At 40.0% G+C, this 25,629-nt stretch overlaps 1 protein-coding gene across 10 annotated transcripts in view; it reads right to left on the bottom strand.

The window, feature by feature from the left end:
- ctnnd2b (catenin (cadherin-associated protein), delta 2b) overlaps window positions 1–25,629 on the bottom strand; it is a 231,489-nt gene that overhangs the window by 65,500 nt on the left and 140,360 nt on the right. For 7 of the 10 annotated variants that reach the window (XM_005740267.1, XM_005740268.1, XM_013912714.1 and 4 more), the window contains 4 exons: window positions 25,422–25,553; window positions 22,503–22,746; window positions 17,753–17,809; window positions 225–357 (listed from right to left, as the gene is read on the bottom strand). In XM_005740267.1, the coding sequence (XP_005740324.1) occupies window positions 225–357; window positions 17,753–17,809; window positions 22,503–22,746; window positions 25,422–25,553 (566 nt within the window). The remainder of the gene's footprint in view (window positions 1–224; window positions 358–17,752; window positions 17,810–22,502; window positions 22,747–25,421; window positions 25,554–25,629) is intronic. The other 3 variants (XM_013912717.1, XM_013912720.1, XM_013912719.1) reach the window with 1 other exon arrangement.

The following is a 25,629-nucleotide window of genomic DNA, read 5'->3' as shown; positions in this document are numbered from 1 at the left end:
GTTCATCTGCACCAGAGGAAGCCCTGGGAAAGAATTTCAGTGGGTGTTCTGATTAAACTTACAGAGTTAAAGCATGCATGTGTGTGTGTAAGCAACATTATGTTGTAGCGCTATGACATCAATTAAATTAAATAATTTAATTTATGTCAATTAAATATGACATATTTAATTTCTCCGTGTGTGAGAATTTTGTGTCTGTGCAGGTTTCCCTCAGTGATTGATACCTCAGATTTGATCTTGTTGTCTCCAAAGCAGAGGTGCTGGAGGTAAGCAGCAGCATTGGATTGAACTGATGGGAACTGATGTTGCAACATCTGGATCACCTCTGGCAGCTCTGGATCCCTCCAGCCAAACTCCCTACAGAGCGACACACAGAGAGAGAGAAAATATAGTATGCTTTGATGAATGCAGAGATAGAGATGTGTGTGCGGAGCTGAACCTGTTAGCCTGCCTCCCTACTGTGACCCTGATTTAAAATGCTTACCGGAGAAGGAAGAAAGAAAGACAGAGAGACAGAAAGAGAAGCATAATAAGTTGGAATAAATCAAAAGAAAAAAGGGGGGGGAAAAAACGACACATTAAATAAACAGAGATTTCTGTTCTGTTTCAGTGATCTACAATAACTGTTTATTTAGGGTGAAATTATTCAGCACAATATTAAAAAAGATGCGCGTCACCAGGTGACTGTTTCCAAGTGACAGTTCACTAAAGGCCGGCCAATTTAGGTTTGGGACATAAGCACAGGCTGAATGATTTGACCTTTACCACAACAAGTGAGGAACCTAAATGTCATACATAAATTAAATGCTTACCTCGGTTATGCAAATTAGTAAATATGAGATCATTAGTGTGTGAATGTAAAATGTAAACTATGTTTAAAGGTAAAATAAAGCACTGGTAAAAGGTGTTCTATTATTTTTGTCAACATATTCTTCACTTTTCCACACATGACTTACAGAGTATTCTGTAGCGTCACAGTCAGACATGTAGGCCTCCTTTGTGGAACACGTGAAAAATCAAATGCTAAAAAAACCAAAGAACAAACCTCTACTGAGAACTGTGGAAGCCATCTGCAGTTTCAGGCATCTCCAGGTTTGTGGAATTATCTGATAAATAATTATTCCTTTGAGGCACAGCCCATCCAACAAATCTGTATGGTTTATGGATGCAGCTTGCTAATCAAGCTTGCTTAGCATTAGCTAATGATTAAACACTCATTTAAATATCAGAACTGGCTCAAAAGAACCAAATAAAACGGTTATATGGCTGTTAATATCAGCATGCTGATAACCAAAACAAAAAATTATTCCTGGCGTTTTTATTGATGTTTAGAATTGTACTGTGTAGAAAACACAACTAAAAATGAAGGTCTCATTCTTTTCTTATCAGAGCCGGATCAATAGAGGATTTTAAGACCTATATTGGAATTTCTTGATTTGAAAATCTCATATTTAAATATATTGGCCGATATTTTTAACATCACAACAGGCTCTATTCTAATATTTCTTAGGTGTAGTTGTTTTTTTACTCATTCACGCTCTGGCCAAGTCAGCTTGGATCAGCTGGTTGTTGAGTTTATTACGTTCCAAGCACGTGCGTCACAAACTATATAACATCAACAGTCAGAACATGGTAAAAGGCTGTTCCTCTCCGATAAGGAAAGAAGTGCTTTTAAGAAAAAAGATATGAAATGAAAAAGAATATACAGCTTGATTTAATAGTTCTAGGTTGCTTTTTTGAAAACATAACCCTATCAAATAAGCCCAAGGACTTGCAGGCTGCGTGCATGCATACATTTTTAATGTGACTTGCTGTCGTTTTCAGACAAAGAAGTCATTTTTTTTAACTCAATGCTTTAATTTGGCTGTAAAGAAATGTCTACGGTTTCTCCCTCCTCTAGAATCCAGGCCCTCACTAACAGCGAAGGCCGGGCACTGTTAGTTGTCTATAAAATCCATCTCAGTGAATGGAGTTGGCAAACTCACTGCAGTGAATGTGGTGCATTTTCTGGCTGCCCATTGTGCTAGATCAATATACATTTTATCCTGTGGACTCCAAAAGCACTGCTAAGGTCTAATGAACACAGTCAAACATTTAGAGATATGTCATAAAGCAAACACAGGGATACAAAAACCGCAGCCTAACAAATGCAAGATATTGCAAAACGCACCGTCTTTGCTTCTAAAGTAACCTGACGTTCATCCTTTCATTTTGTGCATCTTCTCTGGGTATAACAAAGAGAAGCAAGTTAAGTCATAAATCAAAAACACATGAACTTCGAAACTTTCCAGTTTTTTTTATAGAATGTAAAACAGAAATTCCCAAAGAGCGTCCATTCGGTGTATTGTGGTACAATCCACTATGGCTTCTATTGTGCAATGAGAATACTGAGCAGCTACTGAGCCACTATAAGAGCTTCTTCCTTCTGTGGTGATAAGTCCTTACTTTAATTTCCCCCAGCTACCCTGGCTTTAGCGTCCAACCAGAGGTCTACTAGTGCTCTTGCCTAAAAGGCGTGCTTATACACACACACACACACACACACACACACACACACACACACACACACACACACAGAAACACAATAAGCTCACTAACCCTACATATACATGTGGGGGGTGCTGGCACGAAAGTAGAAACACAGATTAACGTGAGAAAGATGTGATGTGAAAGAATAAAGCCGCGGCGAGGGAATCAGAGGACTGGATGGATTGTGGAGAGGGAGGCGTGGTTTATCGATGTAGGCCAACAAAAGCATCGCAGTTCCTTGACAGCAGCGGTTTCTTGGGACCAACTAAGGCAGGCGCCGGCTCTTTGTTTGGTGCAAACTTTTAGTCCCACAGCGGGATTTAATATTCTTGGGATTTGGGAGGAGGAGCCGATGCTTCCCGGATACTAATTTCTACCATCATCTTTCGCTATATGCTCTGCTGTGTTTGATAGAGTCCACCTGCTGTTTCTTCTTTTAAACCTGCACCTTCCTACTCTTTGATTTGAAGCTTTCTGACAGTCATGAGAAGTTTAAGGCTGCATACCTTTCTATTTCTCTTTGATGTATCTCTTTCTTGATGCTGCAACAACCCGCTGAGATAATTTCAGTTCTGGCTAATCTAATGTAAACATTTGCGCACAAACACTTGCAGGTTTACACACACATGCACTTATCGCCGGGTGCCGTGGGGTCAGCGTGCAGCTTAGGGCAGCATTAGTCAAGACACACAATGCAGCGCACAACTAATGCCGGCAAACGAACACACACGCATACACGCTCATTGACTTGCATGCATGCCCAACCATCAAAGGCAGTGCAGAAGAGCCAGGATTAGAAAGCTTTTGTCTCGAAGTTTCATAATGACCCAATGGGATAAACTCAGTGTTTGAAAAATGGGGAAAATGGAGAGAGAATCATTTCAAAGGTTATTTGTTTCCCTGCGCTCTTTAAATTCCAACAGTTTTCTCTCTTTCGTTTAAATCGATTGTGTGAATGGCTTTCTGTTTCTTTTATGGCTTCCCTCCACACGAAGAATCCTGCTGTTACTAACATACGGTAGCAATAAATACGATTAAAGATTACATAACCTTGAGTAGGTTAACTGGCTGATAAGAAGCTCCTGTCATGTGTGTATGTTTATATTTTTATGAGGTGGTGGGACGTCTGCACATATGCACTTCTAGAATAATCAGTAAAGATCGCTTCTTACATCAGACAGATTAGTTATGTAAACTGATGAAATGGCAAAAAACAATAACATAACTGCAATTGTCTGTGAAGGTTCTCAGTCATCGAGGTCATCATAGTCAACTGCAATTGATTACAGAGACGATAAGAGAGCTGAGATTTAACTATAGAAGTACATTTACTGTAAATGTGCTGCACTATACTTCTGTTTTACAGGACAACAATGTTATATTTACACTGATCAGACATAATATGATGATCACTGACAGGTGAAGTGAATAACACTGATTATCTCTTCATCTTGGAGCCTTGTTAGTTTGAAATATTAGGAAGCAAGTAAACATTTTGAACATTCCCAAGGAACCAAATTGTGAAGGCAAGATGACTGGGTCGAAAGCTGCAGCTCTTGTGGGGTGATCTATCAGAAACCAAAGAAGGAACAGTGGTGAACCAGCGACATGGTCATGCATGGACAAGGATTACTGATGCACGAAGGCTGACCCGCGTAGTCCGATCCACCAGACGAGCTGCTGAAGCTCAAAATGCTGAAAACTTGAACGCTAATTCTGATAGAAAGGTGTCAGAATACACAAGACTTAAAGGATCTGTTGCTAACATCTTGGTGCAGATACCACAACACATCTACTGTCCACGCCTCGATGGGTCAGGGTGGTCAAAATGTTATGCCTGATCGGTGTACTTTAAAACTATAGTTCCTAGATGATAACCCTTAGACTCGGTCCTCTTGGTTTACTTGGTTTTTGATTATTTTGTTAATTCTTAGATTTTTTTCAAATTTTGCTGAAGTTTCTCTTCCACGTGACTGTTGCGTTTCTCCACTCTGTAACCAACTCGTGTTTGTGAATGTATTCTTGGTCCTTCTTTGAGTTACTCCCAGATTGATTTGGAAGTTTAGTGCTTCATGTGGCTCTGTGTTTTTATTCCACTCTGTTGTTTTCCCTCCCCTTGCTAGTACCTGTCTGACTTTACCTGTTCCTTCCTTCCTAGTTTGTATTTAGTCTGTGGCCTTTTCTCATTTTCCTCCTCATCTCCTTTGTCTACCTGTCTGTGACCTGGAAATCCATTACAAAATGTCTCAATTTCTAAAATAAATCTGGAGGAGAGAAGGTAGAGGAGTCTTTCAGGAGGAGCTATAATCAAGGATGGGCAAGTGTTGTTAAATCCAGCGTACCCAAGACTAGGGAGATGTGTCACCTGTCAGTGTCATAATGTCAAAACAAATTAAGGCAAAAGAAATTAGCATATAGATGTTCCTATTCGCGGTGCACCTGTGGATGTATGAGCAGCTATCACTGAATTATTTGTAAACTTAAAAACATCTTCTTCCTCCGGCAAGTTCTGGATTTATAAGGAAAATCCTTTTCATGTAATATCTAACAGGATTTATAGGCTATTATCCTTCATTGAAATATGAGATAATAATGTCCTAACAAAATTACCGCTAAGCTAAATCTAAAAGTATGAGCATGCTTTGCCACTGTGTGAGCTGACTCAGTTGTGACACCAGAATCGGGTGCACTTTGTGATGGTAACTGCAAGAGTTGGGTGTTTTAATTGCCTCCAGGTGCTAACTTCCTGACATGCACCCAAATACATTCAGTGCTTTTCTCGATGTAGAGCAAAAAAGGTTATCCACTCAGCTCATACATTTTAACCATTTTAGTGACAACGAGAGCCGTGGATACCATAATAAGCTACACAAGAGGTCCGTCGGCACAGATGTTTGAAGGACTTAACATGTGCACCGGTGAAACAATTTCACTTATATTACTCCATCAAAACACATAGATGTTGCTTGCACATCAGTGGACGAACAATAAGCATTACCTGAGGGTAAAGTGGCACTCTACCACAATAACTCTAAATAGATTTTTTATCATGCTGTGATCTCTTAAATCCACGGTCTTCTTTTAAGTTTGTATCTTACATTATCTCCCTTTCTAAAATCCAGGTAGCAAGAATAGGCATGCCACTACTGAGACACACAAATGTGACACAATAAACACTTATCCCTTAAACAAGGGGACAAGGTTCAGTGGGTATAATCCTGCAGGCTCAGAAAATGTGACACACACACACACACACACACACACACACACACACACACACACACACACACACACACACACACACACACAGAAAGAAGACACAACTGTGTGAATAAATTTTGACATAACAGGAATTGGCCAGAAATGTACATAAATACATCATAAAAAGAAAGGAATACACACACACACACGCACACACCAGAGTCTAGAATAAGGCCAGAGAGACAAAAGTGGTGCATCCATCACAGCAGATCAAACTCAACCCAAGGCTAGAGGCGCGATGCTCTGCGGAGTTGTGCACACATACAGTGAAAAACAGCTGTACAATAAATATTCATCTTTGTTTCTCTAGTATAAAACTTTTACGAGACTTAAGTGACTCTTAGTATCATTTAGTATGAGTTCACAAGCAATGTAAGGGACACTTGATCTGGACTTATTTATTAGTATTATGTTGCAAGAGAAAAATGCAAGGAGCCACTGATAATAAACTATAGTGTGAGACACACGAGACGTATAGAAACACAAACATGCATTTATTCTATATGGGACTACAAGACAATCTCCCTAAGTGCAAACTGAAGCCATTGTGAAAGAACTACAATTCATTGGAAGCTTGCTGAGTCAGTCCTCTGAGACAAAATGAGCAAAAATAAATAATAAATGACAGAAAAAGAGCTAATATTTCCTTTTATAACAATGACACCAAGCAGCAGCCTCCAGGACTAAATAAATGTTGTAACGGCTGTAATTCCTCAAATGACCACCTGAGGCTAAATCTAAAAGCCAGTCAATTCCCATAGACTCCCATGTAAAGAAAGCCCAACTTAACGGCATTAACAAGCATGTTCAAAATTTCTAAATATAGCTTTGGCCTAAATAGATAGTTTGTATCTTCATAAATCCTTCATCTGGATAATGGCAAAAGCTTAAAGTTAAGGGTGTGGTTACTCTGACTGACTCTTCTGCTGAAACAGGGAGCTATAATTGGTGGCCATCTGCTAGGACTCACTTTCAGTAATTCAAGTCCCTGAACTAGCTTAAAGCACCTTAAAGCGACTGTTGTTGTGATTTGGAGTTATATAAATACAACTGAACTGAACTGGAGCTATCCTCAGTGTTTCAGCTGTTGGAGCCCTTGGGATCATTTTAATTACAATTATCTGACAAATTCTGTGATTTGCTATTTGCTACAATATGTCCAGTTCGTGCTTCAGTTTTGGTATTTTATTAGTCTGTAACTTAGGACTAATTAGCAGACATCCATGTCAAGTTGCTGGATGCTTGCTTAAGCTTGCTAGTGTTAGCTGATAATGATAATTTAGCACTCCTCCTTGCTAGTCAAATGTGGGAACTCTAGCACAAATAATAATAATAATCCGGTTGTTCAGTCTGACGTCACTAGCCGTGTCTGGACCTAAACTCCGCTGCAGGTCCATATATCAAACGATCACTATTGCATTACTGAGAGTTGAAAAACTGTCTAAAGTCTTTCATCTTTAATAAAATGATCAGCGTTCTGCTCTACCAGGTGTAACAATTGAGTTTAACATCCAGGCATCCATGAAAACGGAATTTATGACATTTAACGGAGTTAGAAGTTAGCAGGGAGTTAGCTCGCTAGCTTGTATCTAAATACAATATAGCATGTCCTGACTGCGGGGTTTTGGAAACAAATTAAAACGTACAGCTCTGTTATCACTTCCAGCATAAATGAAGACAGAAAACTAAACAGCAGTGACGTTTGTAGGGTTACTGAAGTTGGGCTAGCTGGTATATAATGATGTGCTACGTGACCGCTAGCGACACAGCTATGTTAGCATAATATAAACAAGCTAACTTCTTTTCCACTCGATAAAAGTTAACGTGAGTGTTCTCGGTGGTCAGGAACAAATGTAATCGCATGGCAGGATGCTGTAAAAGGACCAAACTTCAGCCAGGAGAACAACTGAGATAATCCATCCACAATACGAGGTTAGTCATTCATATACTGCTGCATGGGCTGGGCTGTAGTTGCATCCTAAGGTTTTAAAAACTGAGCTTAAATAAATGATTAGCGGTAATAAAAGCCGAGGGAGGTCAACAGTGATCACTGACTGTTTTAGGAGCTTTTTGAGATTAAATAGAAGAAAATACATAACATTAAACATGTTAACAGCACAAAAGCCATATTAAACGCAGACTACTTTAGGCCCGGAAGTAGGATTCGTCACGTCATCACTTAACAATCTGATAATAATAATAATAATAATAATAATAATAATAATAATAATAATAACAACAACAACAACAACAACAACAATAATAATAATAATAATAATAATAAAGAAACATGTTTTTGGCCAAAATCCTAAGGCTAAAGCTTCAAAATGTGGAATGCAAAGTGATGTCACACTGCCGCTTTCCATCTTTTATTTACAGTCTATACAGTAGCATGGGGTTTTATACAACATCTTTTTAAACTGTATTAAAGTTTTAAGTTATGATTCAACTCTCTAAACTGAACACTATGTCTGACAGATAAAAGGGTTTACTGTGTGATTCACTGTATCAACAGCCATCCAAGAATTCTGAGCAGCAGTTTCATGAACGAAATTCAAGTTTGTTTGTTTTTTCCGATTGCTTAGCACTAATTAGTAGGAATGCATCTATGCAAGGCTCAAAAATGGGCATTTATAAACCACTGGATGATGTCCCTTTTATAAATAGTCTATGTACTGTATGGGGCATGGGTGTCCCGTACAACATAAAGATGATATAAGATGTCATTAAAAGTGCGCCGAAAGAAGCAGACACTAAAATACTCTACCTACAGTTGCAGAAAAACTCGAGTCAGGCCCGTCTCCTGTGGGAGGGTTTTCTGCCCCAGAAAGCTGTACTATTATGGTTCATTCATTCACTAACTTTAGCCCAGAGCTGTACAAGTTTTTACTCCCTCTCGCTTTCATTCTGTGTGTGTTTCTTCCGAAAAGAGAACACAAGAGAATATGGTGCTCCCAGTCCCAAACACTGTGTGACAACATCACAGCGGGGTGAGCAAATACTACTGAGCCATCTGTGAACTTCAGGCAAAAGTGTTCATGCAGGGAATGTTTGCACTGTTTTAATGTTAGAGTTAAGAAAAGAATATAGAACATATTTGGAGACGAATGCTTTTGTGGAAGACACGAAATTCTGCCAGAACTGAAAAGTGAACTGAGTGACGTGAGTTTAAAAGTAGGCTCTTATAAATATGTGGAATTCTGCCTTAGCTTTTACCGATTCTCAAGTATATCGATAATAAAGATAGGTAATGAAAGCACTATGCACTGTAATTCAAAAATTTTATTGAATAATGAAGAAGCAAAAGAAAGACTCCTGATTGTCTGGAGCTCTTCCTACAAGGACAGATTTGACCCAGCAGATTCCACAAATCCAAAGATTTGTCTAAAAACTAGTAGTATACACAGTATATATTGTGAAAATTCATCTTATGCACATATGTAGATACATCTGTGTAAATGGACCTGCGCCTGCATCTGTGCACATGTGCCTGACTCCCGAGAGCCTAACATTTCATTTGGCGACTCAGTGGACTGGGACAAAGTACCGTCGAACCATCAATCCCCTCTTTGTTCCTAACCATCCAGGTGGGCTATCTTGCATCAGCACTTGCGTAGGTATGTGTGCGAGTGTGTGTGGCTCTGTGCGTGATCATGTCACCCACAGCCAAAACATTTACACCACAATACGAGATGTCAGGCTGCAGGCAACCCAACAATTAAACTCGGTAAATAAATAAGCTATCTATGAATTATGTATTCAGAAAGCGGGGCGAGGCGCTGTGATGTGAGGGCTGCAGGCAGATGATGCTCCCTGCCATATCGGGCTGAAAGGATTTCCTGTGAGTCAGGATTTTTGAGGAATAGAGTGATTTGAAAGCAGAGAGTGAACTATGTGATTTGTGTCGGTATGTTTGTGTGTGCACTCCTACTGAGGATTGTCAGTGGGGGAAATGGAGATTCGTCTGATGACTCAACCCCCGAAAGACAAACAGAAATACAGGCAGACACGGAGCGACAGGTAGAAACCTGCAGAGTAAACTGATAGAAAAGGAAGAAAGGAGGAAAAGAAGAAAGAGAATTTGAAACACATCGACAACGGCGCTGATTCACTGCATTAACTTTTCAGCAGGGCATCGCACAACTTCAGGCGGCTGATTAACAGCAAAACATTACAGTGTATTTATAGAAAAAGGGAATTCAGCAGCGCAAGCTCCAGTGTTGTACTGGTTAGCACCAGAGAAAAAAACCCAGAAACACATGCGGAGCTGCCCACATCAAATTCAGCTGATGGGTGTAGCTCTTTGTATAGTAACTGATCAAGAATGTTTAAACACAGCAAACAGGGATGATGTTTGTCTCTTTAAAACATTTAATGTCATCTGTTCTTTATGAAAGAGCAAACAATGAAGATGGAATTATGTCTCACACTACTGCGGTGTGGTAAAAAGAGCCTAGCATTAAATGCTCTATAAAAGTTATCATTTGTTCTGTTAAAACCACAAACTGTATATAATAAATGGTGTCATTGTCTCATCACCCATAGATTATGCCTCTTATTCCTTGGCTTGACTACATTTTTTAGGGTTTACCATTAGGTGGTAACAGGTACTTTTTAGTACCTACTTAGATGACATTCCAAGCAAGCTCAGCCGATTTGAAAATGTGAAGTCAGACTACATGACACTGATTGGTCATTTAATGCAGCGGTCCCCAACCCCCGGGCCTCGGACCGCTACCGGTCTGTGAGTCGTTTGGTACCGGGCCGCGAGAGTTGAGGCTCAGGTGTGAAATGTATGGTTTTCAGGGTTTTTATCGGCTTTCAGCGTTATTTTGTTATCGTTAACTCGGTTTTCCTGGGTCTTTTCACGTGTGTTATGAATAAATCTTCATTTTTTTCGGTACCGGTACTAGTTTTATTTTGTTGTATTTATCCACGACACCTTAAAGGCCGGTCTGTGAAAATATCGTCGGGCATAAACCGGTCCGTGGTGCAAAAAAGGTTGGGGACCACTGATTTAATGGCGTCATGACAGCGACTCCTTCACAAAAAAACAAACCTTGGTGTTTTGAAGACAGGCGTGGATCTGACTGTGGAACCAATTTAAAAAGGCAATGGCAAAATCCTATGACCCCAAAAGTTGTTGATCCTCACCGACGTGCTCTTACCCCAAGGGCCGTCTCCAGGGTTCTGGCCCCAGTGACCCCTAGGACGAGGTATGGTTTTTCCTCTATAATGGTACTGTGAATTGCATTTGGTCTAAGACTTTGGTGAGAGGCTGTGAGCAGGAATGGATATACTTGTATCCCCCAGGTTTGCCTTTGGATAAGGAAACAGATCCTGAGGGTCTTGACTGTTGACTGTGCTTACTTGCCAAATGACAGTTCAGAGTGCTCAGATTTCCTAGCAGCTTTGCTTTCCTGAGTTGGGTGCCTGAAATTGAGCCGTTTGGTTATCCCATTGTCCTACTGGGGGACTTTGCACAATGATAGCCTGACCTGGAGGAGTCTGATTGTGAGAAATGACCCGCCTCACCTGAGCCCGAATTCTGTTTTGTTGTTGGATTTCTGTGCTAACCACTGTTTGCCCATAAGAAACACCATGTTCAAACGTGAGGATGTTTATAAGGGGGCTCATGCCATCACTGGGGATAAGGTCACTAATGTAGTTAACCCTCTAAAGCCTAACCTTTAGACAGGTGTTTTGCAGAGTTTTTTTTTTTCAACATCTGTCACTCCGGAACCTCCTGAACCATTTGCTTAATTTAAAAAATTCCAACATTTCCTGAAAGCAGCGACTCTGCGTTTTTCAGTGATATTAGGGTCATTACAATAATCACACAGCAGTCCTGCTGGTTGGTTGAGAGAAGACAGAGTGAGTGAGTGTTATGGAGCTCTACAGAAAACAGACATTTTATTACATTTGGGTTCTTTTAAACTTTTAAAAGTTTGACCTAAAAGTGGCAGGACCATTTGTGCTACCATTGGTTTTAATGGCTTAAACTCCTGCAACAATGTGTGGAAATCAGTGACTGTGGCTGTGGACAGGGTGGTGTTTCCCCCATTAAGAAGATGGAATGGAGAAAGTGTTCCAGTGTGTTTAGGTGGATCACACTTCTCAGCCTCCACAGGAAGGTCCATGCAGTTAGTTGGACATTGAATTCTACAGAAACAATGCATTTTTTCATCCTCGCTGTGGAATACTGGATCGGCTCCTCATCCTTTTGAGGATATTTGAGCATGTGTGGGAGTTTGACCAACCAGTTTACATGTGGTCTGTGGACTTTGGTCATAGTCCTCAGTCGACGAGTACTCTGGGTTGGGAACAAGTTACTGCACCAAGTATCTTGGGGGTTTGTTCATGAGTGAGGGAAGAGTGGAGCAGGAGACTTACAGATGGACTGGTGCAGCTTCAGCAGTGATGTAGACACTGCACCAGTCTGTACAGACTCCTACAGGCTCCTGTGACCTAGATAAGTGGCAGAAACTGGATCGATGAGTGGAAAAAGACAACAGACACAAGAGCTGCTACAAGAGAGATGTGTACTCTGGAGTAAAATGAAAGTGAGAGAAGACAGTGGTGCTGCAAGAATTCAAATCTAGTGATTTGACTCAGTGTGCTCTCAGTGCTCCTGTTTATTTCTAACATGACAGCTCCACATTAGAGCTCTCACACTTTAAACTGCATGCACAAAACATTAAAGATTGCTCGGTGTGTTCAGCTCTGACTCTGTCCCCTAGCATAAAAAAATGAGGTGTGGAAATTGTTTTAGTTTGTCACCAGATAAAAGTGCAACTAATTTTACTGACTGAATAGGTACTGTATTCTTGATCATACATGTGCTACAAATGTAACTGATTAGTTTTCTCATCTCATTCCAGACCAAGTTATGTGTTGAGCATAAGTTATGGGGATCTACTCTTGCAACAGAAAAAGCACCTTTGTGACATCGATAATTCTGATTTTAAGGCCAACATACCTCACTAACCCCTTTATCTCACTTTGTGGTAGACTACCACTCAGGACAATACCATGGTAACCAAAACACTGCAATAGTTAGAGGAGACATTTGTGTCTATATGATGCATCCATAGAGTTTGGATTCATCTTGACAATCTGGTCTAAAAAGTTATCGGTCCACTCTAAATCCAGATATGGAAACATCTAGCTTCAAACAAGAAAAACATGCCGAAGGCCAAAACAATAACATCAAGGCTATGTCTATCCTTTATATATCATTTATGGTTGAGAAGAAATCTATTGTATTTGATGAATGAGTTTTTTTGTGGCACAACCCATTTACACATTAAAGCAGCTGCAAGTTAAAGCTATGTGTGCTTGTTTATGTCTGGGTGACATCTTTGTAGTTTCAGTATAGGAAAAAAGTTAGAAGTTGACTTGATGGGAAGGAGAACAGAAACTGAGGCAGGGAGAAAATTTGAGAAAAAGTGTGTGTGTGTGTGTGTGTGTGTGTGTGTGTGTGTGTGTGTGTGTGTGTGTGTAAAGTTTGGGTTACGAAGATACTGTTGGTGTGCATGAGGGTGTGATGGCATGGCTGACTGACTGGCCTATTGAAGCTGGACGAGATGAACGAAAGGTCAGGAGATGTCAGGCAAAGCTGAGAAGCACACATACAAACACACAGAGTCCATCTTATCCATGTAACTGAGTATGGATCAGAGATTCTCAGTGTGCAGGAGAGCATGAAATAAAATCAGGCACTTTTAGGATCGGGTCAGATCCTGTCTCTTACAAATCTGTCTTCGTGTTAGCATGAATGTTTCCATAAATTACCAGAAGCCTAAGGGAGGAAGTGCGTTGGAGTACATAAGATGCTGTCTCTACAGTAACATGTCTTGATTTGCCAGATTATGCTGGCGAACGGCTTGAAAAATCAGGTAAATGAAATTTGTTTGAATCTTTTAGAGTATAAAGATAGTTTAATGAGCGTTTCCTCATTTATGTCACTACAGATAGCATCAGTGCAACAAATTATTTGATCTATTTTTCATTTTCATGTAAATTCTATTTTCATGCCTTCAAAAATCAAATAGTTTTCATTACTGAAGCTGATTTTGTAGAAGACAAGAAGGAAAGTATTAACTCTGAAAATTATGATGAAAAATCTTAATGATGACTTTATATGGTCAGGCGAAAAGGAAACTTTTGACTGGAGTCTATCCAGTATGCGAAAACTAATTACACCACATGAGTCAGTCATTTGTAGGACCATCTTTAGCGCCAATAATTTGAAATCAGTGTTTTCTATCTGATTTTATTTGTCTCTCTAACCTTAACACTGTAGAAGAGGATTGTGGGTATTTGTTTATGGACAATATTTCAATCAGGTTGTGATATGGATTTTGACTGGACCATTGCAACACCTTGATTAGCTGCTGTATTTTGGATCATTGTCCTGTTGGTCTAATGGACCACTGCAAGGTCATCACGTCCTGTGGCTGCAAAACAAGCCAAATTCTTACCCCTCCACCACTGTGCTGTTTGTGTTTGAGGAGTTTGTGTTGATATGGTGCTTGGTGTTGGCCAAACATGCAACACCAAGCACCATATGAACAAATTTGACCAATTTGGTCTTGTCTGCCCAAAGGACATGTTCTGTTCCAGAAGTTGTGTGTTCAGGTGCAAATAAGCCTGCCTGATGTGTTTTTATAAGAGCAGAGGCTTTCTTTGGCAGCTGTAACATTACATCACTGACTACCAATGATTCAATTTAATTCAGTTATATTTACAACAACAGTTGCCTCAAGGCCATTTGGATTGAAAGGTAAAGACCCTACTGTTAAGAATACAGTTAATATTTGTTCCTTAATGATAACTGATTGGACTACAGTGCCACACACCAACACAATTCTTCATCCTAATGAGGACACACAAGATCTTTGTTTTGTCCCTCTTCTCAGCTGTTTCTCTTTCCCTCTTTCTTTCTCCCCTTCTTTCCCCCAGTCAAGTCTGTCCCGTATTCAGTAAGTGAAAATAAAATAAACAATAAAAGGTGAATCAAATGGACCATTACGGCAAGGCTGGGATGGTCAATTTGGTAAAGTAAATCCGTTGGGCATCTTTGTTTGCCTTTAGACAACAATTCTGATGGCAAAAGAGCCAAACGGGACAGGCCAAAAAAAAAAAGAAAAGATCTTTCTTGTAATTTTTCATTCTGAAAACAAAGTAGACAAAATAAACCAAAAATTAAAACCAGCCCTAAAAGACTTCAAAGTGATAAGAGTAAACATCTACAGGTAGAAATGATGCTTCAAAGCTACGAGCCTGACTGCTCATCACTGCCTTTGTTACTAGTTAGGCTCTGGCTGCTGGGCTGGGGTTCAGCATACTGTCAGCGTTAACATCACTCTCGGCTCTTTGCTAGCTTTGTGTTAGCATGCTGTCTGTGTATGCAGAGAGTTAAAAATTCTGTTAGCAGTATAATACAGTTATCCAGTTTGCACTTTACCATTGTGCTCTTGTCCTTTTGTGCTACAAAAACATTTTCCGTACCTTCAACCCTCAAAAGTTGTAAACTGCCCTTTCCTTCTCCCAGCATATAAACTCATATCTGCTGATTGTAGTGCAGCTGACGTGTTCAGGAAGAAAAGGGCACGTTTATTTTTTTCTTTTTATACTCTATTATTATTATTATTATTATTATGTTCCTACTATGACTGCTGGATGTTTGCCTACCAGCTAGAAAGAAAGAAAGATTCAAGATCTTTTATTTCTCAAGATCTTCTATTGGTCACGTGCATAGTTATACAAGTATAACATGCAGTGGCATACAGTTGTCACAAACTGTGGTAAATGGATTTGTGTTTATGACAGTTTCAGTTTCAGTTTTAATGTTTGAAAACCTGAGGCTTCCAAAGTCTCAAACCAAAGAATTGACATTTAATTTAACATTTAACCTTTTTCAAAATTAATAGTTATACAGTGCTGTGAAAAAGTAATTGCTCCCTAAACCTAATTACCAGCTGTGCCACGCTTGGCAACATGAACTGCAATCAAGTGATCAATAACTGTCAATAAGTCTTTCACATCACTGTGGAAGAATTTTGATCCACTCTTCCTTGCAGAATTGTTTTATTTCAGCCATACTGGATGGTTTTTGAGCATTTGCCAAATCTCTTTCTCATTCTTGAATCATGAACACTGTGGCGAGTCAGGCCTGCAGTTCTATAGATGTTGTTCTGGGTTCTTTTGTAACCTCCTGGAGGAGGGAATGTGCTCTTTAAGGTATATTTGGTAGGATGGCCACTGCTGGAAACGGAGTCTTCTCCCTTGTGGATAATGGCTCTTACTGGAGTCCCAAACATCTGGAGATTCTTATGATTGTGGGATGATGCTGTTTTTTTTTAAAGATCTTTACTACTTTACGTTGACAGTTTTTATTTAAATGATTTCTTGATTTAACAGGTCTGGCAGTTATTAGACCTAGAAGTGGCTAATAAATTAAACTCAACTTTCCAAAAAAGTTTGGTTAATTGCAATTCATTCATAATTTAAGGGGGTATATTTTTTTACGCTGCAAACATACAAGTGTGACAAATATGCAACTTTTCACAGCACAGTATACACATTATAAACTGCTCCAACTTTTGAGTTCAGCTTAGAGTGAGATTTGTGTCGGGTTCACTTCGTATCCTGTTCAAAACACAATATTTCTGCTACATTGTATGCATTTAAATTAGAAACCTTAATTTTTTGCTTATGTGCAGCCAGTGATGTTTACTGATCCAGTCCTTTCTGTTTTCACTGACAGAAGCCTATGGACTCATGTTCTCAATTCCATTGGTTCATTAATTCACTGGGCTCATTTCATTTTGACATGATTCAACATAACACAATAAAACTACTAATCTGCTGATTCATCTCCTCAAACATATACAGTAAATAAAGTCTAGTCTAGTTCAGTGAGCTTAGCTTGTGAATTTGAATCCTTTATAAGGGATTTTCCAAGAGCAGCATTAAATTTTTGTATTGGTTCGGACAATAACACCCTGAATGGCACTGATAAGAAAATCACTGGCATTTCACATTCTGAAGAGTGAGCTAATGTTGTCTGTGTCAGTACTGTTAGTTGATTTTACATATCTGGTTAGTACATTAGTTTATGAAATATGTTCTTAAGTGAAACAAAGTGGCACATTATTAAATGGATCGACAGCCCTCTTTAAAAGGAGACATGTGAAAAAACAAAAGTGCTTGGACAACTCATAAAACCACACAGGCTAGCAGGGATATTTATAAGCACTTGTTGGAAATTGAATATTTTTGGCTTTTGGCTTCACTGAGTTCAAGATTAATGGTGGTGCTTCAGTAATTTTCAGGAATAAAGGAAAACTCATGTATTCAGGAAAACAGATCTGTTTGCATTCCAGAGATGAAAAGATCAGCACCATTAAAACAAAATACAAAAACAGGTGCGAAAATGAAAACCGGGCAAGCCACGTGAATACACTTGACACAAAGTCACTTCAGAGATGATTCAGACAGACAATGGAGACAAATGAACGGCCAAATAAACTAACAGATAGATAAACTCATGAAGGTATGGATGGAGACATGAAAAGCCAACGGAGAGAATGAGGAATGTTGACAATGTAAAAGAGGCTCTGATAGCCAAATACCTACAAATTGCACGCAAAGCAATCGATATTTGGTTAGCGATATCATTTTCTTGTCTTTCTTTGCTCATGTTATGTGATGACGTGATTAAATCCTGATCTGCTCTCCAATTTAGAACCCAAGTAACACTAAGAATAAAAGCGATTCCTGCTTAATGCAGTGCTAAATGGGTGACAATGCATATATGAAATGTTGTCATGCTGCCATTAACATTAACATCTGTTTCTGATAGTGGTGCCATATAGAGAGGATGGAAAGATTCAGTGAATGAGACAAAGGTAAGATAGACAGAATGTACAATAGTATAAATAAATAGTTGGATTACTTTGTCATTCTTTGCTCGGCTTGATTTTGATTCCACACAAGGAATTCGGGGTCGTACCTATCGAGGGGGGACAGGCAGAGAGAAACAAGAGAGAGGTATATGTCGACTGTCTGGTAACAAATTATTCAATACCTGTTATAATAGTGATAATTAATAGTAATCAATAGAAATCAAAATTGTAGCCAGTAGACTCATCTTTCTCTCTTAACATTTTGTTATCAGGCAATAGAGGATGTGGGCAGGGTGGAGAACATGCACTTGGAGCAGATGGTTGGGAAATGGCGAGTATGTCAGATAAAGAGAGGGTCTCCGGACAAAAGAAACAAGGTAAGCCCTTGTTGCTTTCAGAAATTTAGCTATTGGTGGTTGCATAAATACCGTATAGCTTAAGGGTTTAAATAATTTTTAGGTCAACTTAGCTGTTGAATGATGGCAGATTCATTAAAGCTAAGCAGGACTGGTTACACAGTAGCTAATGAGTGAGAAAATGACAAGCATTCCGGAGCCTGTTCCATGTAAGCTGGGTTTATTTAGTTAGATTTAAATGAGACGTTAAACATATGCTTTGTATTTTGGGTAACTATGTCAGCTTATGGAAGTGCTACATATTTTACTTTTGAAGGCTACTGCTCATGAAAATCAGAAATACAGTTAGAATATTTCCAACGATTAATCCAAAAAACGATTTACAATACAGAAATGTCAAACTTCTTAAAAGCATCTTTATTTCTTTAGTCAATATTTGGTTTTGGCTCCTTTCCCATGAATTACTTTATCAGTGTGGCGTAGCATGGATGTAAGCTTGTGGCACTGCTGAGGGACTGTTGAAGCTCAGGTTGCTTTGGCAGTGGCCTTCTGCTCATCTGTAGCATCTCCATAAAGCTTGTCAACAGATGAAAGAACAAAGTGCTCCAAAATCTCCTGGTAGATGGCTATGTTGACTTTGGACTTGATAAAACACAGTGGACCAACCTAACCGTAGCACCGGCAGATGACATGGCATCCCAGATGATCACAGACTGCTGAAACTTGAAACTGGACTTCAAACACCACTCTTTCTCCAGACTCTAGGACCTCAACAGATCTAGAATCCAGTTCTTTTTCTGCATAGCTCTGGTAGCTTGCAGATGTCTTTCCATGTTGCCTCTTGATGCACTGAAACCTGTTGAATTGACTCCTTGTGAAGTTCTTCAAATTTCTTGAATCTTTGAAGCTCTTTTCTTGACAATCCTCTTATAGCTACAGGCATCTCTGCTGATTGTGCATTGTGCAGCTATTCCTAACACACTTTCCACTCCCAGTCAGCTTTCCATTAATACACTTCAATACAGCACTCTGAACAGCCAGCCTTTTCAGCAATGACCTTCTGCAGTGTACCCTCCAAGTCGAGGTTGTCGATCATTAGAACAACTGTTAAGTCAGCAGTTTCCCCGGTGATCGTAATTGTCTTTACTGAAGTAGAACGAGACATACACAGTATTTATACTGTTTGAATTATGTACTCAGCTCAAAGTAGTCTTAGAATTTGAGGTACTGAATTTCTGGTTTTCATGAGCTGTAACCTTCAGTGCTGGAACTTTAAAGACAAAGGGTTTACCAGTCAAAGTTTGGACACACCTTCTCATTTAATGTTTGTTTTGTTGTTGTTTTTTTACATTTTCATAACTATTTACAACATCCTCACTGAAAGCATCAAAACTATGAAAGAACATATATGGATTTATGTAGTAAACAAAAAAGTGTGAAAGTTTAAAACATGTTTTATATTTTAGATTCTTCAAATTAGCCACCCTTTGCTTTGATTACTGCTTTGCACACTCTTGGCCTTCTCTTGATGCAGCACTCCATCACTTTCCTTATTGGTCAAACAGCCCTTACACAACCTGTTGAAGAAACAATGGTCCAACTAAACGCAAAAAGGATGGGATGGCATGTTCCTGCAGGATGCTGTGTTAGCCATGCTGGCTCAGTGTGCCCTCAATTTTGAATAAATCTCCAAAAGTGTCACCAGCAAAAAATCCCCACACCATCACAGCTCCTCCTGCATGCTTCACAGTGGGAACCATGCATGTAGAAACTGTCCATTCACCTTTTCTGCATCGCACAAAGACACAGCGGGCGGAACCAAAGATCAGACCAAAGCACAGATTTCCACTGGTCTAACTGTCCATTCCTTGTTTTTCTTGGCCCAAACAAATCTCTTCTGCTTGCTGCTTTTCCTTAGTAGTGTTCTCTTAGCAACTATTTGACCATAAAGGCCTGATTCGCGCAGTCTCCTCTGAACAGTTGATGTAGAGATGTGTCTGCTACTGGAACTCTGTGCTGCATTTATCTCGGTTCTAATCCTAGGTGATGCCAACTTGTGATTTTTGAAGCTGATGACTTGGATGAATTTATCCTCAGAAGCAGAAGCAACTCTTGGCCGGTCTTTCTTGTGCATGGTCCTCATGTGAGCCAGTTTCGTCATAGTGCTTGATGGTTTTTGCAACTGAACTTGGACACACACTGAAAATTTTAGCAATTTTCCAGACTGACTGACCTTCAGTTCTTAATGTAATGATGGACTGTCGTTTCTCTTTACTTAGCTGACAAGGCATTGAAAACCATTTCAGGTGACTACATCTTGAAGCTCAATGACAGAAGGCCAAGGGTTTGCAGTGCAACGCAAAGGGTGGCTACTTTTAAGAATCTACAATATAAAACAGTTTTTTTTATCAATTTTTTCTTTGCTACATAATTCCATATATCTTGGTTCATATGTTTGATGTCATCAGTTATGGATCTACAATACAGAAAGTAGTAAAAATAAAGAAAAACCATTAATTGAGAAGGTGTGCCCAAACTTTTGAATGGTACTAAATGTATATATACATACATTTACACAGTATTTTAAAGTTTACCTTTTTGAAATAAATAACAAAATAATTTTTTTTCACAATATTTTTGAGACATCACTAGATGCATGAACTCTGTGTTCGCAAAACATGTAGGAACAATCCAGCATGTATGACTGTAGCGTGTGTGCACTTATAGGCTGTGCTGACCAATGGACCAATCTCCCAGAACCTGGACAGGTTAAATGAATAAGTCTGCTTCTACTCAATATTTCCCTCACTGCCAATGAATCCCACACAAAAGGCAAAAAGCAGAAAACCTATGCTCTGGTATAATCTTCTTTTTGGCCACAATGAGATTTTTTTTCTGTGTGATAGGGTGTTCTCCAAGACCTATTAAAAACCTCGGACCTATTGTACTTCATGACTTAGGGGCTGTATTGGGCACTATCCTTCAGTGTTCTAAATACTTCTGCACGTATTAATAGAAAATACTGCTTACTAGAAGCTACAGTCCCTAGCTGCTTCAAGAAAAATAGTGGGCCTCAATTTGTTTTATCTTCAAAGATCTGAAAGTCTTTATTGTGTTCAGCTGCTGAGCGTGTCAAAGAAAATGTAGAAAAGTCAGACGGTACAAACAAAGAGTTTGAGCCTTTTTGAATGGGATTTTTTGAGAGTAAGAAAGATGCAGCATAACACCGGACCCTCCCTTTAACAAGCTACTCGTATGACTTTAGATGCCGCTTACATCGGCATGTCGTGTGCATGTCGTGAGCGTAAAGCAAAATGCCATGCATCAAAAGTCCGCCCTTTAAATGTAGCAGTGCAGATGTGTTGAAGGTACACAACGATGATGCCAGAGCTAAAGAGTGACCAAACAAATGACGTGAGTGCAATGTGCACACAGAAATAAACACTTGGACAATGGGTGAATGTAAGAGCAATGACGACAACAACAGCAAAGAGAGCTAATGAAACAAAATATAGTTTTGAGTTTCTAAATTTCACAATAAGCGATTCAAGAGAAAGTGAGCTCCTCATTAGAGAAATAAATTTGTGGAAAAATAAACATATCCGCTGCCTGTACCTGAACTAACATATCCCAAACAGACAGTTCAGCTTTAATTAGGCTACTTCTATTTCTGACAGCTAGTCTGTGCAGCCATTACAAAGAAGAGGCTAAAAAATAAAAGAGAAATCCAAGACAGTATTGGAATAGTATTTCAAACTTCATTTTAACTAGGACAAAAGAGTGATAAAAACAGCTATTACACTGTCTCTTTATGTCTCTCTAACTCTTTTTTTTAATGTGTCACTCTCTCTCTCTCAGACATCCACACTCATACAGAGATATCTCCTGGTCTAGAAGACGACTTCATGCAGACTTTCCGCATTAACTTTGTCTACCTGCTGCACAGAACGTGACTGATTGCCACTGACAGAGAGCCACTCCACTCCTAACAGCAGCAGCAAACTCTTAAATTGGACCTAGAGGTGTGCACAGGCATTGGTACAACAGTGTGAACACGCCCCAACACCAGGCAAACTAGAGAGGACAGTGAAAGATGCGGCGTGATGTGTGCCTCATACTAAAGCCCAGATTCAGCCAGTCTTTTTCTGCACTCCACTGTCAAATCCTGACAGTCAATTATGTGCTGCAAACTGTGGGTGTCGCCATGTCGCACTTCCAGCTCTGACACCACGTTTGCGGTTTTCAATCAAACTCTTTTCTTCATTAAAAAAAGCTCAATGTTGCTCAGGTTAATGATACTATTGATATTTCCTTTAATAATTCATGTTTCACTTGGTGAATCTGGCCCTCAGTAAGTTTAGTGAAAAGTGGAAAGGGAGCAGAACGAAGGGTCTCATTAATAAGCCAGAGCTGATTCGAAGTGAAAATGGCCGTCTTTTCTCACCTTGGGTCCTTCTGGATGCTGTCCACTGATGGGGATCGGCCCAGCGCCGCCTCAGGGGGGAGGGCGGGGCCTGACTTGCTGTAAGGCGACTCGGTCGACGGACAGAACTGCAGAGTGCGGTACGGATTGGCGTAGTCGGCCGCCCCGCCTCCCGTGGCAAAGCTGCCTCTCTGGAAGGTGGCGGTGGCGCTCTGGCTTCCCGTTCGCTGTAAGGGGATTGGGTCGACACCGGGGGAGGGTGGGGCTAAAGTGGAAAGAGGAGCGTAGGGACAGAGCAGATAATTGAGGACCTCTTGGTACAACTGGTTCACCACTGGGATTTGATGTAGACGAGGAGGGCAAGGAGCAGGGGATCGCAACCAAACATGAGCACCAACACAAGGATGTACAAACACACATACGCACACAAGACCAGCACCAATGGAAGAAAGTGACACAGAAAAATAAGTGGAAAGAAAAGAATAAAAAAAGCAAAAGTCATTAAAAAAATAAAGAAAACAAACAGAAATAATGAAGCAGATAAGAAAATCGGAAACACACATGAAACATGCATGCACCAGACCTCCCTCCTTCACTTTAAAGCATAGCCAGATTGCACCAGTCATTAGATCACTATTCTGTCACCATGTCCTGCAGTGCACTCACCCACCAACCACAGCAATATTGGCCACCAGGTGATAAACGGCCCCCTTTTAGAGATCTACAAAGTCTGTGTGGCTTAGAAGGAAAAGGGTGGTTGCATCCTGTTGGAAACTCAATATTTTACACTTCTTTGTTAAGATTTAGCCACTCAAAATTTACTATGGACACGGTACTGAAATTAGCTCCTAATGTTTAAGAAAGCCTGTATTCATAAGGGTAATCTACTTGTTGAAAATGATTAGTTGCACAGCAGCAAGAAAACTATATAAATGCACACATATTAGATTCTTAGCTTTCTTTGTCTTTTGTTTAAAAAATACGTTAGTTTTACAATTTTTAGCTTTAGAAGTGCTGGTATAGGAGTTTGTTAGCTTTGGGGAGATCCAAGCTAGCTGTTTTCCAATGCGTCAAGAACAGCTTTGAGCTAATTTGAAGCTAATTTGATGCTTGCTGTAGCATCATATTTATTGTATGGAAGGCAGAGTGGCAAGAAAGACAGTTTGGCTGTTCATACTATTGAATACATTTGCAGTTTGTCAGACTAGCTCTAATAAATTCTCCATAGCGAGGGTCTGTAGCCTCAGGGCTGTTGCACACTTTGTGCAAAAACATCAAAACACTTTAACGCAGACCAGCGAAGGCCATTTGCCATGTTTTACACACACACATGAATTATCTTCTCGTTAAACAGCAGTTTGGGAACCATTTGGGCATGACAGTCTTGAGCCTGCCCTGAGGGAGGTGTGCTGGGTCATTTCTTTGTGTGTGTGTGTGCGCAACTTGATAACTACAGGGACCTTGTCAAGCCCTGAGGAAATTCACCTGTGATGTGAAATTTCCAAGTCTGCTCATCATATTGATGCTCTTTGAATTGACCTTGAAACATAGTCAGGCTTCAACAGAAGAAAAAAAAACAGGTATCTGAAAAACAGTGTGGCGTTTGGCTGCTGTCGGGACTCTCATTCATACGCGCGCAGCTGGAGATGATGACCGAGCTATTTCGATGCATCAAAGCAGTTTATGCGTGTGTACGGGGAGCCAGCGTGACAGAAGTGACCTCGGATCTTTTAATTAGCAGAGTGAAACTATATTTTGGAAGGAAACTGACAGTAATTTTTCCTCTTTTTGCTGTGCACATCTCTTTATGGAAACGTTCACAGTTGAGACGACCGAACTGGCAGCACAGTATCAACAACATTTTAGGACATGGTTGATTTGCTTTGATTTCAAAGCACCCAAGCTAACGCCCATGGGATTAATTGAGATTAATTTTCAGCCTTGAAACTAATTAGTTAACAGACTGTGACTGAGAGACAAATTGCCATTGAGACCCCAATTGGATTTGCCTACCTGATCTGGGAAAAAAGCGCTGCACAATCAGATGGAACCAGGAAATCTCTTATGTACATCAGCCTTTAATATAACAGCACACCATTACAAAACACCTGCCTTCTGAGAGGCACCAGGCTGTGCCTTTTTCCTGCTCTCTTTGTGAGGATTTTACAGACCTGTTCCTTTATAAAAGATATTTTCTCTCATAGTTACTCACTGATTTTTAAATCTAGATGATTCCCTGGGTGATTTACACACTGCAGTTATTTATGGTCATGGACTTGTTTGAAGACGTTTTGGTGGCCGTCTTCGCAGCCACGGTATAATCAAGCCCAAGTGTTACTGCAGGTTCAAATAAGTCATTTACTAATTGCCGGTTGTTACTACAGGCTAAAAGAAACGAAGTCTCAGCTCACAGTGGGTGCTGCAGTTATTCAGCACTACAATTACTCCAAGTTAGAACACTTGGAAGAGACGCACAGCTGAAATCAAAGCATCACAAGCAGAGTGTTATTCTTCTATTCTGGGTCAATCTTGCACTAAATGCTAGATCCTACATTTCCCACAATTCATCTCTTCCATATTCTTTACCTGACTGCTACTGTACATGTTTGTAACACACACTTCCCATTCACTATCTATCTAACCAATGCAATGTATTCTGGTAGTGTCACCTTTTGAGAGGTGAGGCCCTCTTTAGTTGGACCTATTTTATAACACAGTAAGTGAACCACTATGTTGGTTTTCTTTTGAACTGATTGTCCACATAAGGGTTTCGTCCAGTCAGTGTTTGCACTCCTGCCAGGCATCTCTTATCCCTGTCTAGTGGCTTGCTCATCAAAATTGGGGTAGATGCGTCACATGAAAACTCTGAAGCATCTCCCCCATCTTCTACAGGCACACTCCAAACACTGAACCGTCGTATTTCCCTTCTCCAGATCTCACCTTGTCCTCTAATGTTAGGTTTGGTGTAGACTCTGTCTTCATAGATGGGGTCGATGTGGTGTTCAGGGGACTGCAGGGGTCGCAGTTCGGAGCCCAGGTGACTGTGCTGGCTACTGTAGGAACCTCTGGACCCTGGAGAACGCAAGGCGGTGGAAGTTAGACATAGTGACAGATGGATGCATGTGTAGATTTATAAAAATATTCTCGT

This window comes from Pundamilia nyererei, unplaced genomic scaffold (genome assembly GCF_000239375.1).
Source record: "Pundamilia nyererei isolate P.nyererei 1_Seehausen unplaced genomic scaffold, PunNye1.0 scaffold00098, whole genome shotgun sequence".
In the NCBI taxonomy this organism is placed as follows: Eukaryota; Metazoa; Chordata; class Actinopteri; order Cichliformes; family Cichlidae; genus Pundamilia; species Pundamilia nyererei.
The sequence above is the reverse complement of the archived record's forward strand: the minus strand, read 5'-3'. Positions and strand labels throughout refer to the sequence as shown.